Source organism: Heliangelus exortis, chromosome 7, assembly GCF_036169615.1.
Source record: "Heliangelus exortis chromosome 7, bHelExo1.hap1, whole genome shotgun sequence".
NCBI classification, from domain to species: domain Eukaryota; kingdom Metazoa; phylum Chordata; class Aves; order Apodiformes; family Trochilidae; genus Heliangelus; species Heliangelus exortis.
Window position 1 is genome coordinate 12,467,309 of NC_092428.1, and position 15,189 is coordinate 12,482,497.

Consider the following 15,189-nt stretch of genomic DNA (forward strand, 5'->3'; position numbering starts at 1 on the left):
AATATATAAAGGGTGAGTGCCAGGAGGAGGGACCCAGGCTCTTTTCAGTTATGTCTGATGATAGGACAAGGGACAATGGGTACAAACTTGGCCCTATGAGGTTCCACATAAATACAAAGAAAAACATTTTCTCTGTGGGGGTGTCAGAGCACTGGAACAGACTTCCCAGGGGTGTTGTGGACTCTCCTTCTCTGCAAACATTCAAAACCCACCTGGACATGCTCTTATGTGACCTGGTGTAGGTGACCCTGCTCTGGCAGGGGTGGTGGACTAGGTAATCTTTTGAGGTCCCTTTCAACACCTAACTTTCTGTGATTTCTGTGGTTCTCCTGTCTTTCTAAAAAAAGCTTTCTTCAAGCAACAAAATGTTACCAGTACAATATATGATGAAGGTGCTGAGCACCTGTGCGCGGTCGGGCTCTTACGACCCCTCCCAGCATCACCCCTTCCCCTCCCCAGCAACGGGGGGGAGGATCCGTCTGTAACTCTACCCCATGCTCCACGATCGGTTTCTACACGAGATGGCGCTCTCTGCCTTCCAATAAAGCCAAATGAACTTACTACTGATATTTTTTTAAGTACACCCCCCTGCTGCCAGCGCTTGCTCTCCTCAGACCTGCCCGACCTCATGGCCCCAAGGATGCTCCTGGACTGAGGATGGGAACCGGAAGCAGCTTTGACCCCGGATGTTTCCAAACACACATGAAAAGCTGGAGGGACAGCTAGGAGTGTGTGAAGATACCTCACCGCCTCCAGCTCCTGAAGAGAGGCTACTAATTGATTTTTCCGCTCCAAGACTCCTTAGTGATGAACAGCTTTGTCCTCCAAGCCCAGCTCAGATGCTTTGCCCTGTCCTTGCCCTGCCCTAACAGGTCTGCAAGCCCCAAACCCACGGGAAAAGGCTGCCATAGGTCAGTTTGTAGACCCTGAGGTGTTCCTGGGCTCGTTTTGGGCCCAAGGCCTGGCTGTGGTCCTGGGGCAGGCCCCTTTTTAACCTGCTGTAAGCGGTTCCTGCCCTTCTGAGAGTGCTTTGGGAGGGAAATGTGATAGGGGGCCTGATGGTGCTGGCATTAAAAATTCATGTGCGTGATGGGCTCTTCCAGCTAAGTCCAGGAAGCGTGGATTCCTGCCTCAGAACTGCTGTCAAGCCCTCAGGCTGCTGGCCCCCTTGAGCCCCAGCAAGCATCTACCCCTACCCAGGAGGACAAGGGGTGTGGGGGAAGCTGGGTGCCCCATGGGATGATAGGAGGGTGGCTGACATGGGCTATGGGCAAGGATGTGGGGCAATCAGGATGTGAGGCACCAGGAGGAAAGCAGGGAACAGGGAACCCCAGTGGGAAGAAATGAAGAGTCTTTGGGAATGGATGCAGGTGCCAAAGAGGGCTGGGATGTGAGGTCCCCCAGTGGGGAGGTACGGGGGATGTCCAGAAGTGCAGGGTGCCCTGGCAAAGTCATAGGTGGGGTGCTCTGGGCATGGGGGTACGTGGAGTGATGAGGAGGGCTTAATGAAGCAGAGTGGGATGCAGGGGGATCCAGGGACATGATGGGGCTCACTTGGGGGTGAGATGCTGAGCTCTCAGGAGGACCGGGTGGGGTGGGGGCCGGCTCCACGTGGCTCATTAGCGGAAGGCAATTTAATATTTATGAAGTGCTCTTGTTTGAATCCCAAGTCTTTGGCTCCAGTTACAAGGAGCTGCGTCACCCTCTGATCACATGGTAATTGTTGCTATTTCCAGGCTCCCAGCCTCGGAGAGTGGCACCAAAGCTCTTTCCCCTTTTCTTGTCTTTTCTTCCCTACCCATTTCCCTTCTTTCTTGCTGTTTTTTTGGGGGGCTGGTTCAGGGTTTGGGGTTTTTTTTGAGTTTGGTTTTTGGTGTGGGGTTTTTTTTTTTTCACCTCCCCTCTTCCCTCTCGGCGGCTGCCGGGGCAGCAGTGGATGATGCCGGGGCCGGTGCCCTGAGCCGGAGCGGGCAGGAGCCGCCCCACCCCGCCCCATCCCCCCCTCGCGGGGAGCGGATCCGGTCGCTGCTTTTCCATGAGAACTGCCTCCCCCGGCCCGGGACCAGCTCGGCACTAGCGCCGGGGTGGCGGTGGAAGACACCCCCAAAAATGACCGAGCTGGAAGGGGACTTCACCAAGCTGCTGCTGTTAAAGGAAGAGCAGATCAAAGAATTGGAAAGGCGCTTGGGGGAGAAAGACGAGGAGATCCAGGAGCTGCGCCGGCGGCTGCACAAATGCCAGTCAGTGCTGCCCGCCCCCAGCCCACACATAGGGCCCCGCACCACCCGGGCTCAGGGAATCTCCGCCGAACCTCAGACCTACCGCTCCTTCCACGATCTCCGGCAGGCTTTCCGCAAGTTCACCAAGGCCGAGAGGTAGGTCTGGGGACACTCCCTCCATCCTCTCCCAAAATACCCCTTCCCGAGCGGGACGGAAGGCAGCGGGACACCGCATCCCCCGCCTTGAAGCGGCATCAGTCGTGCCGGAGGGAGAGTTGGAGGAAGAGCCGGGAGCGTTTAGGGGCTCTTGGGGTCATTAGGGACTCTCAGGAGCCCTGCAGGGGATCGAATAAGCATTCCCGCCCCCACCCTATTCCCTTCCCGGCTCCAGCTCCCGGGGGCATGCTCGGCCGGTGACTCCGGCGCTGGGAAAAAGTTTTGCGGCGGGGCCGGAAAGTTGTTTGGCTGCCGCTCCAGAGCCAGCCCCTGGAGAGCAGCACCCAACGGTGTCAGGTGCTGATGCCCGAGCCCCCTTTTCCTCACCCCATCCTCCTCAAAAACTACAGCTCCCACTCCGCCACCCGTTGGCACCCTCTGCAGGGGTCAGGCACCCAAAGAGAGGTGTGGGGTTTTTTTGGCGGGGGTGAAGTTGGGTCTGCATCACCCACCCCGGGGGCTCTCAGCGTTCAGAGCGGGTGGCGGTCTTGTCTTAATGCATCGCGTGAAAGGGGGGGGAAGGGGAGTCTGCATCCCTGTCCTGCTCCCAGGAAATTTCGAGGGTGATGGGGAAGTTGCTGTGGGAGTACAGGAGTTACTACCAGCGTGGCAACACACTGTCACCCACCCGCCCCTCGGCTGAAGCTGTCACTGCTGCTCACCGAGTAAAGGACTGTCTGAGTTCTTCATTAAAATCCTTCCTGAACTATATCTCTGCTAGATGGGTGCGTTTGGGTGCAGATCCGTGCTGCTCTCTGTTGTCTTCTCACATAACACACCACCCAGACCAAACTCCTTCCCCTTCCTCTGGAGCTGTCCCCTGCCCTTCCTACCAAGAGGATTGCTTTTGTAAAGAGAAATGGGGGTTACTTGGCTTTAGGCTTTTTAAATTTATCATTCCTTTTCTTGACTGTATGGTGATAATAAAACCAACCAGAGAGGTGTGTGACTGCTGGCCACCCAGCAGAGTGTGTCAGCTCATCCTTCCCCAGGTTAGTGCATCCCTGCACACTCTCAGCTACATATCATGGCCAGAGAAGAGACCAAGGTTTTTTTGTTGGTTTGTTTGTTTCTTTGTTTTTCTGGTTTTTTGTTTTGTTTTGGGGTTTTTTGTTTTTTTTGTTTTTTAAAGGCTGTGATTGTCCTGAGCCTCAGCTACTATGTGGGAAGGTGACAGTGACCTAGCACCTGCAGTAACAGCAGGGACTCTGGTGCCTGTCCAAGTGTAATAACTTAGGAGTTATTAAACCTGCTGATGGCTCCAGCAAGGTCTAAGCCTCACTTGAGACATTCCCTTGCTGTTCCCAGATTGGCTGGCCAGAAAACACTGAATCCGTGTGATGCTGTGAGGGTCATTTGCTCCTGTCCCATATAGTTCCCTAATGGAACTACGTTGTCTCAGTGAGCAGGAAAAACCCTCAGTGGGACCTGCAGACATTTTCCATTGCCCCCTAGGCTGGCACTTCATCCCCTGGCATCTTCCTGTACCTTGATCTAGCTTGTGGTAGCCATGATAATTGTAACCCAAGCCAGTTTGGGATTGCTGTACTGTTGCTGAAGGAGTGGTGGGCAGCTGCAGTGTACCAAACATGCTACACCAGCAGCTGGTCATTTTTCCCCCCTTATTGCCCCCACATACCCACCAGTGGGATAAATAAATGTATTCTTACATCTTGCTTGTTGGTGTGGTTCCAGCTTGCTGCTATGGTGTCCTGAGTGTTAGGGGTAAAGGGCTTTGCTGCAGTTCACCTCTGCCAAAAGGATGATGATTTTTCCCCGTTTTTGATGCCAAGCTGAGACATAAGTGGGCCTGTCTGGTGCCAGCTCCCTTTAATGTCTCTGTTGGTTTCTCTGGCTCTTTCATCTAAAAACTGCTGACAGTGTCTTGCTTAATTTATGTATGGTGGTAACTTACAGACCTATAAAAGTCTCCTGTCTGTGCTTTAGCGACAGCAGCTGATAGCATCATCTAAACTGTTCATCTCACAAGTCTTAAGCTTCCTGAGAGGTAATACCTCTCTTGTAAAACCCAGAGACAACTAACATACCATAAAATTCCCAAAACGATGTTTAGACCCATCTGTTTTGTGTGTTAATTTTAAATTAATGCCAACAGAAACTTTTTTACCTAGGTCTGGAATCAACCTGTAAATGCATTTTTGTCTCTGAATATAAAGATATGGCTAGTGATAATACAATTTATTTAGGACAAGTTTATCTGTGCTCTACACTGACATTTAAAACTCTTGAGAAGTTGAAACTAATAAATGGGACAATAGAAACTTAAGAAGGAGTTAAATCCCAGCTGAAAGCTGAAAATAGAGTTTGTCTCTGGTGATATGTTGTGCCTCTTGTAATCCATCCCTGCAGTGTGAGGCAGGATCAAAGTCATCAAGACTTGCAAAGATCCAAAGAAAAGGGCTGGGAAAACAAAGGTATTGAAAGTCCTGTTATCATTTGTTGGGAAGCATGTTTTTATGCCATTATTCCTCCTGAAAACTTAGTTGTAAAGATTTTAATGAAAGAAAGCAAAGCATTTCCATGTAGGTGGTCATATTTATCAGATGTAAATTGGATTTATTTTTCAAAGGAGCTGGGACACTGCCACTTTCTGTGCCTTTTCTTGCAAAATACAGCTCTACCCTGTTCTTTTCTTGATATGTTCCTCCTCGTGGAGATTTGTGCTGTGGAGAGATGCACTTGCAAATCATTCATGAATTTGTATTTGTTCAGTGAGTTTTGTTCACTTGTACCCTAAACCTGCTAGGTGTTTTGGATCACACAGTGATTTGAAGCTGTCTTATGTGGCATCTGGTGGGTGCTTATTGCAATGGAAAGAGGGAAAAACAAGTTGTTGTTTTTTCTAGCGCGGGAAGAGCCATCCACAGATGATAAAGCAACCAAGGCACTTTGCTAATGCCTAGGAAAGCAGTTTGTAGGAAGTCATTCCCAGTTGCTAAGCAAAGGCTCTGCCACAGCACGAGAGCAGCAAATGATAAATTATGTGAAAAGTAAATGCTAAGGTGTGCTAAAAGGACTGGGTTAGGACTAATAGCAGGATAAGGATTTCCAGAACTGCCCCATTCCTGCGGCCAGGAGCTTTTTGAAAGCCTGAGGGCTTAACTGCTGGTTTTCAGCATCTGAAGATGGTTCAATGATCAATATTGAGCCATAATCCCCCTATATTAAATCATCACATTAGAAAATTCCAGCAACTGCATTCTTTAGTTCAGAAGTGCAATATCTAATTCCAGTTATATCCATTTTATTGGGGTCGAGAAGCCAGGGCAATGCTAAATTACTTTGGAAACTATTACATGTTTTGAAATAGCGACTGAATCTTTCCTGATATTAATGTAACAGAGCCATGACTAAAAGGCAGTGATGGCTGTACAAGCAATTTCACTTTATGTGCATTATTATATCCTCAACTTTGCAAATTTGTTTTGGACTGTCCCACCCCTGTGTTTTCCATGTTGGTTTGCCTCTTGCACGGTGCTACGGATTCAGTCTTAGCATTGTGTAAGAGAAGCAATGGGTTTGATGTTCCTCACCCTGTTTCCAATAACTTTCTCATTCTTCCTTGCTGCACCAGGTAACTTTGGAAGCAACTTTTTAACAGTTTCCTCCCCTTTCTTTGTTTTGGGAAGCGTTTGCCACAAGATGGCAGTGGGGTCTAAGGTTTAAGGCAAGGTATTGGGGTATTGTGGTTTCAGCTTCACAGCTCTTGGCCTAGTTGTCCTGCAGATGATTTTCTAGATGAAATCCCAGTATGAATCTATTCTTTTTCCTCCTTCCATCCTCATCTGTGTTTAAACTCGATATTAGATGCTTCAGGTGATCCATATGGTATTGTGGATGGAGGACTGGAGCTGATGCTCTCAGCTTTATATAGCTCCTGGCTCCAATGCTTGTGATAAACTGGTGTTTGGTGATGGTCGGATCAACCCATCTCATGGCTGCTAAAGTTGGGGTTTGGGTACAGATCAGGCCAACATTGATCACATAGAGAATAAAAATGGGGCAGTCTGGGAGGGCTCTAGTCCAGAACTCAAGGCAAGGCCATGCGTGAAGCTGAAGTGGGCTGCTTGGGATCCACCATCTAAAAGCAAAGGGATTTCCTGCATGACCTGGTGCTTCTGTATCACTTTCCCCCCCTCTCCCCTGCACAGATGCAGTTTTGGTTTATGGCTCACCCACTGTGGCTGTCTCCACCACCCCTAGAGCTGGGCTGTTGATGGCTTCACCCATGCTTTGCTCCAACCACCCAGAGCATGGCAGGAGAGAGTCTCTACCTCCCTGAGGCAGCCAGGCCTGTGCTGCTTCTTCCCCCAGCCCACTTCTGGGAACTCAGCTCCCATCTGGGTGGCTGAGTTGTGTTAATTTAGACATGATCTCATAATCTGCCAGCCACTAAAGCAATATCGATTGTGCATTCGCCCTCCACATGACAAACAACCTGACTGCTTCCCCAGTACCTGTAACCACCATCTCTTGAAGCTTAGGGAGGCTGGAAAATGAACATTTGCTTTGGTTTTTGACTATTGAGGCACTAATGTGGAACCTCTTGAAAATGTCTAATACTTCACTACATTAAGGACAGCTTTTAATCTAAGGAAAGGACATTTTGGGACCATAGCTCATCTTATATTTGATACCACTAAGTAGGTATGCCTTAGTTTAAATAGGTAGGTTTTGCTACCTAAGTCTGGTATTTCTCTTTAGCACTGTCTCTTCAGAATCATCATCGTTTTCCAAAGCTCAGAGGAGAGGGTACAGGGGACAGCAGTAATTTTAACAATTAATACCCTGAAAATACCCCCATTCCCTCTGTTATCCATCACCAATTTATCCCCAGTGTGCTGCAACAGCATACTCCTTGGATGCTTCATCCCTGTGTGATTGACATTGAAGATCATAAGGATTTTATTAGACTAAATTATATCAACAGAGGAAGAATCAATGCCACCCTTATTGCTTGTATTATTGGCAGGGTGTTGCTGTCTCAAAGAGAGGAAAGTACACGAGAAGGAAGTTTGACCAGGTGTCATTTAACTTGGGGACAGGAGGAAAACAGTGCAAAGGGAGTGACTTAAATGGGAGGTGGAGTCTGTTCTTGGTCAGACTTTTCTCTAATTATTTGGATTGAGGAACCCAGTGTGTGGTGTGAGGCAGTGAAGGGTACTGAGTGAAGTTCAGAGGCAAGCGGGTTGTTGCATGCCATAGACAGAGGTACAGTACAGGTCACTGGGTCCCTCGAGAAGACCAAGGTCAGTAAATAAGCAGAAGGATTTTAGAGACAGAGAAGCAAATGTTTATGGTTAATCAATGAAAACCATTTTTGTTCTTTTAATTTTTAATGGGCTGGCGTTACCACTCCCACCTCCCTGGGCATTGCTTTCCTCAGGCTTACAGAAGACCTGAAAAGTGAGCTGCAATGCGGGAAAATTGTGCTCCTGGGGGACATCAGGTGGCTCCTCTCTGCTGTGTATGGCTGGGCGTCTGTCTGTCCCCAGAAGCTCTGGTGACCAGCACTACCTGTATCATCATAACTATTTGGCACTTCCTTCCAGGCAGAATGGCATCACTACTATGGCAGCTCATCAAAAGCGTGGACTCATAGAATGTTTTCAGTTGGGACCTTAAAGATCATCTGGTTTCAACCCACCTACATGGGCAGTGACATCTTCCACTAGACCACATTGCTCAAAATCCCACAGAACCTGACCTTGAACACTTCCAGGTATAAGGCATTTGTAGCCTCCCTGGGCAACCTGTTCCTGTGTCTCAGCACCCTCACACTAAAGAATTTCTTCCTAATGTCTAACTCAAATCTACTCACTCCAGCTTTCCTGGAGGCCTCTTCAGGTACTGGGAGGCTGCTTTAAGGTCTCCCAGGAGCCTTCTCTTCTCCACGCTGAACAACCCCAACTCTCTCAGCCTGGCCCCATAGGAGTGGTGCTCCAGCCCTCTGATCATCTTCATGTCCTTTCTCTAGACTTGCTTCAACAGCTCCATGTCCTTATTTATGTATAAATATAGGAAATGTTTAAGTGAGGTTGGATGGGCGTTGGAGCAATCTGGTCTGGTGGGATGTGAACCTGGCCGTGGCAGGGGGGTTGGAACTAGATAATATTTGAAGTCCTTTCCAACACAAACTGTTCTGTGATGGACTCTAAGATTATTCAGTAACATCCTTTGCCCTTGTGAAAAAGGATGGGCAAGGTGGCAGAATTAGAATTTTTCTATGTCTTTTTTTTAACCAGAACTTGAAATATTCAGCTTCATTATTAATTGCTTGGTTTTGTGCCAAGGGAAGCTTGCAATTGCAACATCCCAAACCCAAATATCACTGTCAGGGCTAATGGCTTGTGCTGGGTCTCAGCACTCTTACACTGATGCCATGCCTGGGGATGACTCTGTGGTCCCTGGAGGCAGGGTCAGGGCTGGGGTGGGCAGGGGGTGAGCTGTGGGCTGATCCCTGGCTGATGCAGAGCTGTTCCCAGTAGCGTCATTGTAAATTCTTCCTTCTGCCCTATTTTTAAAACGCCTCAAGTCATGAGGCACTTGGTGCCTCCCTTGGGGGACTAAACCACAGGCACACAGATTTTCAGGCAGCTGCCAGATCACTGTGAAACCCACCTTCTGCCTGCCTAGAGCTTGTCTGATTTGGTTATGTACCCCTGAAAATGTGATTACATATTCAAACCTACAACTTGAATTGCCGGGCAAGGCTGTGATAAACTCCCCTTCTCATAACTTTGATGTGAACTCAGTTAAAAACATATAAAAGGGAGATGGGAATTAGTGAATGCTTTGTGTTATTTTTCCATGGTGGCTTGTGGGTGTTGCTTGGTTTGGAAGAGAAGGGTCCTGTGTTTTGCTTGTGGGTGCATTTTTAAAAGCAGGGCATAGATGTAGGCATATATGGTGTTGTAACTGCTTGGCCACAGTTGCTCTTTATTTGGCTGCTTCAGTCACAGCAAGTGGTTTTTTTCTTGTTAAACTATACCATGGAGAAGGTAATTCTCCAGCCAAAATATCCCAGGGTGGTGAAATGTATCGAAGTAAAATAAGGCAGAAAGGACTGACATAAGACCACAAATTCCTCTTTGCATCTTTACTAATCACAAACTTCCAAAGCCTTCCAATGATATCCATTTGGTTGTTTGTAGAGTTGATGCAGGTCCTGAACAATATGTAACAGAGCTTGGCAAGGGACTTCTTAAAACACTTCACCCTCCACTGTGACCTCCTGGCTTTTTTTTTTGGGTTTTTTTTTTTTCTAATAGGGTTTTCCTATGTTTTCCTCATGAATGTTTTTTAAGGATATTTGTTCTATGAGTAATAAAACCCTGTAGTCACAAATGAGACGTGCATGAGAAAGAAATGCTAAAAAACTGGAGGGAGGCTGAGCCTAGAATCATGCGTATGGTGGAAGAAGTTAGGAAGCTTCAGATGCAGCCATTGGGATCTATGAACACTAATGGTGATGCTTCTATTTTTCAGTCAAATTAATGTTTGGGGCAAAGCCCAAACTTTATGCAAATTGCTACAGGAGATGGAGAGTCATGTCTCCAGTTGTGCAACCAAAATTCATAGCTGTGTCTAGTGGGATCTTCAGAGATGGAAAGATGAGGTAGTGGTCATGTGTCTGAGTGAGAAAGGGACTTTGTGAGTCAGTGCCCAGCTCTGTCCTGCCAGTGCTGTGACTTGTGGGCTCTTTATCCTCAGGGACTGCCTTGACTTGCCTGGATGCAACCCTGAGTAATCAATGTTGACCACACTGGGAATGGACTGGAGAAAACCAAACTAGGGTTGGGACTAGGTGATCTTTAAGGTCACTTTCCAGCTTAAACTGTTCTGTGATTCTATGAAACTAAATTTTTCTGGGGTTTCTAAGATTCCAATGGCTTAGTGTTCTGAGTGATGAGCTCTTTGACATCAGGAAGGTGGTTGTGGCTATACCCAGACCTCATAGCAAGAGGGTCAACCAAAGCTTTGGGGGAAACTGGGAGAGAAGAGATGCTGTGCAGCCAGGGAGGGGCAATCCTGGATTTGACACAGGCTTGAGTGGTTTTGTGGAGAGGCTGTGAGCAAGACTGGTTTTGCTGTCACCCACTAACCCCTACTCTGCTGCCTCCATCAGCTTCAGTTTTGATTGCAGCTTGGTGATTTGATCTGCTGTGTTGCCAAATGACTTCTCAAGTAGAAGTTTGAATAGAAGACTTGTGTCAAGGGAAAATTTGTAGCACAAATGAACTGATTTACGTAATGTTATTAAGGAGGAGAGGCCAACACCCATCTCACTACAGCCTCCTTTCAGCTAATTTTAGAGTGCAATAAGGTCTCCCCTTGGCCTCCTCTTCTTCAGCCTGAGCAGCCCCAGCTCCTTCAGCCTCTCCTCATAAAGCCCTGTTCTCCAGAACCCTGATCAGCTTGGTTGCCCTTCTCTGCACCCTCTCCAGCACCTCCATGTCATTGCTGTGCTGTGGTGCCCAAAACTGCACACAGTGCTTGAGGTGCAGCCTCATTAAAGCCAAATTTAGGAGCAGGATCACCTCCCTGGTCCTGCTGGCCACACTGTTCCTGACACAGACCAGAATGGTATTGGCCTTGGCCACCTGGGCACACTGCTGGCTCATGTTCAGCTGCCTGTCAGGCAACCCCCCGAGGTCCCTCTCTGCTGGGCAGATCTCCAGCGACTCTTCCCCAAGCCTGGAGTGCTGGTGGCTCCCCAAGCCAAAGTACAAACCCCAACATTTGGCCTTGTTGAAACCCACACCATTGTCCTTGGCCATCCTTCAAGCCTGTCTGGATCCCTCTGCAGAGCCTCCCTATTCTCAGGAAGGTCAGCACTTCCACCCAGTTTAGTGTCATAGAATCATAGAGTCATAGTGTCCCCAGGGTTGGAAGGGACCTTAAAGATCATCTTGTTGCTATAAGGTCACCTCAGAGCCTCTTCTGGCTGAACAGCCCCAACCTCTAACATCATTTATCTGGGCCCCAGGGAGGCCTATGAAGTGGGTTCAAGCTGCATATTGGGCCCTCCGCACCCCTCAGGAGGGAGTCTTCCATTAGTCAAATAAATTGCTTTTATTTTGTATGCCTTTGACAGTGCCTTTTTTTGTGCATTTGTGGTTTTGAGACTTACTGGTATGTAGAATGGGGTAAAAACAGAGTCATAGAAGGGTTTGGATTGGAGAGAGCCTTAAAGATCGTGTAGTTCCAACCCCCCTACATGGGCAGGGGATGTGAATACCCAAGGTGATGTCCTTGGAACAGGAAATCGATTGCAAGCTGATTATGTGACTAGGATTCAAACAGGATGAAGTCACATTCATAGAAAACAAATTATTGCTTAACATAAAAGGCCCAGAAAGGAAACTGTGAAGGTGAAAACAGGTTCAGGATATAATATTGGGCTTTTCTAGTATACAGTTTGCAGTGATGGAGTACAGTATGAGGCTGTATTTGGTTGACATTTTGAGTTATTTTCATTTCCATTTTGGTCTTTGTTGGAAGTTTTACTGAAATCCGCCAAGATTTCACCACCAGGATTTTAAATGAACAATTGGTATATAAATTCTGTTTTAAAAAAAAGAAAAGCTGTTGCATTGTTTGTAATAAGGGACCTCTTGTAATTCCACTTTCTATTTATATATCTGCATGCAATAGTGTCATTATTTAATTTCTTTAAACTCGTAAATGCTTTGTATGTGGGGGATTGGCCCAAGAACCATACCCTGCAGTGTTTATCCTGAAGTGTGTGAAAGTGGGAATGATAACTGGGGATAATTTCTTGAACAGGTAATGTGCCAGGATCCCAAACAAATCCTCTGAGTGGCTGAATATGCCTGCCAAAATTTGAGTGTACAGAAGAACTCTTTGGTGTAATTAATATGCCAAATTGTAACTTTAATCAGAGGGTGTAGCAGGGTGTATTCCAAAGGGTAGCTTCCAGCTGGGATGTTTTTAATGGCTTGAAGGTGTATCAGAAGTGACTATGGAGCAGAAACAGATGTGAAAAGTTATATTATGCTTTGAATAAGGCTGGTGGGAAGTTGCTAGACAGTGTTACTTAAGAATTTATCTATTTTAAAAAAAGCTAGAAGGAGTAAATATATCAAGTGTTCCCCTTTTTCTAAAGTTCATGGTTTTCTTGAAAGTCAAAAGCAAATAAATCTCTGAGCTGGGAGGACTGTTGTGGAAATATGGCAAGCAGGAAGAAGTTGGATTTATGTTTTGGTAATTGGGAAAGGTGGCCCAGCAAGAGGCCACCAAAGAGCCCAGAGCCCTGGAGAGGCTCTCCTGGGTCACACTGCATTAGAAAATGGCTCTGCAGATATGAGAGGGCAGTTTTTTTCTGTGCCTGTAGAAATGTGCTCAGCACTCTGGGGTTGTGATGGACTTTAATTTGACTGCATGCCAAGAAAACCTTTTATTTTTGGGGTTGGTAGGAAGTGGCTCACAGTTGGGATTTTAGGAGAAGGAGGAAACGTAGCCTGCAGGAGAACAGGGAGTATTTTTGGTAAAATAACTGGAAAATTCTTTATTCAAGCAGACCCAAGGGAAAACATTGGCAATAACAAGGCTGTATCTCCAAGGGTGCTCCCAGGCAGGTTTTTTTTTTTGCCTCCCAGCTCTGTTCACTGCAGGGTAGTGGTGTCTGAGGAGATGACTGGAAGAAAACCACAGATGAAGAACATGACATAGCTCTTGGGTGACTGCTACAAATGCTGGTGATGCTAGGCATGTCATTGAAAAGCAGAGTGAAGATTTTATTATTTAAGGTTATTTCCTTGTCTTGATGCAGACAGTGGGAAAAATGCCTTCTCTGCAGGTTTCCTGTTTCTGAAAGTCCTGTGGATCATTCTGATGGTATTTCAGGCTGAATAGAAGGAGGAAAAAATCCCAAGACCAACTTTTATGGATTAAATTTTCATTGTTCTCTATAGAGCAACATCCTAGGTGTTATGAATGTTTATTATCCATAGGTTTGAACACATTTTCCATCAGAAAGGAATCTCCTTGCCTACATCTTGCAGAGAGGGAGGGTGAATAACTTACTCAAGGTGAGTTTAGGGGCTAGTAGCAGGATCAGGAGGAGACCTGAGGTATCAACCACATTGATGTGTATCACTTAAAAATTGAATAATTCCCCACAGCTGCATTTGCCCCATTTTGTCTCTCTTTTTTTTTTTTTTTTTGGGTTGTTTGGTTGGGGTTTTTTTTTTGCCACTATCTGCTGGAGACAGTGTATGGAGCAAGACTACACCCTCTTTTCCTTGGGTCTGAGCATCCATGAATTGACCTATGTTCATGTCTAAGCCCAGAAGGAAGGCTCCAACAAGCTGCCTGGGATCTGTGGAGGTGGGATGGACACACCAGCACAGCTCACACCCCAATGCAGCACTGAGATGCTTCTTTGGGGAGCAGGATGTGTGAACACCTACATAAATTAAGGCCCAGTCACCTTCTTGGCAGCTTTATTTCTGTCTTAACCTGCCTCTGGAGCTCAGAGAAGCTGTTAAATGTATTTATTTATTTATTTATTTTAATGAAGCATATCAAAGCAGTAGAAGAAATTGGTTTTGTTTTATTTTGTTTTTCCCATATTGATTTTTCATACTTCTTTATAAAATCTATATCAAGGTAAAGGGTGAAATGTTCCCTTTCACTGTGGCTGTGGCTTTAACATGGTTTTGTGGCAGTCAGGCTCTCCCTTCCAGAAGTATGTTGTTTGCTTTGATCTGCAGTTTTATTCTCAGATACCCAGTTCAGGGAAAGTACTGGCCTGGTCTTTTTGGAAACACAGACAGAGCAATTGGTCTCCCTTACAGAAACCCTGATGTTTTGCATCTTCCCTCCCACACAGATCTTGGTCCTGACAAAGCAGAGGGATGAAGCAGAATTGAAATTTGGCCCTTCCCCCTTCATAGCATTAAAATAATAAAACAGTAAAAAAACCTGAACCAAACAAAAAGCCCACAACAAAAAAATTCTTAGTGAATGTTTTATCTTCTCATGGGGAATCACTTGTGGCAGCTTCAACCAGGAGATCCTTCCTCTGAGGAGGGGGAGATGCTGGGAAAAATTGGATTTGAAAGAGTGTGGGTTTTATGGAGATGAAATTTCTTTCTCCATAAAACCATATGTTTGTGGGCAGAAGAGCAAAAATGTGTGGGAAAGGGAACTGGAAATTATTCAAAGGTCAACTGAAGGCCCGTTTATACAAAATTTTTTTGTGCCTGATTAATCTCTTCTGAGTCTGTGTGGTAAAATCTGTCCTAAAGCATCCGTGAAGATAATCATCTCATTGCAGAGGCTGTCTGCAACCAAATAGTCTTGTCTGTCCCCCACCCAGCTCCCTCTGCTGTGGCTCATGTACTTCTGTACCTTTTTGACTGGCTTGACCCATAAACCTGTAGTTGCTGCAGACGGAGATGAATCCCACCATTCACACTGGGCTGGTATGGCTTCTGTGTCAGGGGCCATCTCTTCTTCAGTCTGCTGCTGAATATTAAGAAGATACAAATCATTTCTCTTTAAAAAGCTTTAAATAAAATGGGAAGGCAAAATTTCGTGTAATTATAATTATAATATATAAACTTCTTCTTCTTTGGTTGGTCTCACCTAAGCAAGCATGTGAAATGGTCCATTTGAGCTGAGCTGGTTGTTTTATTTCCCACAATGATTATTCTTCTGACCCCACTCTGGGCCTATGTTTCATTTAGAATCTGGAAGCAGCAGT

At 46.4% G+C, this 15,189-nt stretch overlaps 1 protein-coding gene and 1 long non-coding RNA gene across 2 annotated transcripts in view; one reads left to right on the plus strand and one right to left on the minus strand.

Annotated features, from left to right (window-relative positions):
* The first annotated feature begins 1,991 nt into the window (after positions 1 to 1,991).
* The window catches only part of PRKG1 (protein kinase cGMP-dependent 1), a 426,892-nt gene continuing 413,694 nt past the window's right edge, over positions 1,992 to 15,189 (plus strand). Inside the window, exon 1 of the mRNA XM_071748882.1 lies at positions 1,992 to 2,375. Coding sequence (XP_071604983.1) covers positions 2,110 to 2,375 — 266 coding nt within the window. The 5' untranslated portion in view covers positions 1,992 to 2,109. The remainder of the gene's footprint in view (positions 2,376 to 15,189) is intronic.
* On the minus strand, positions 12,961 to 14,937 carry LOC139798372 (uncharacterized). Its single transcript, XR_011726800.1, has 2 exons — positions 14,835 to 14,937; positions 12,961 to 13,326 (listed from the first exon to the last, which is right to left on the minus strand). It is a non-coding gene; the product is annotated as an uncharacterized lncRNA (long non-coding RNA).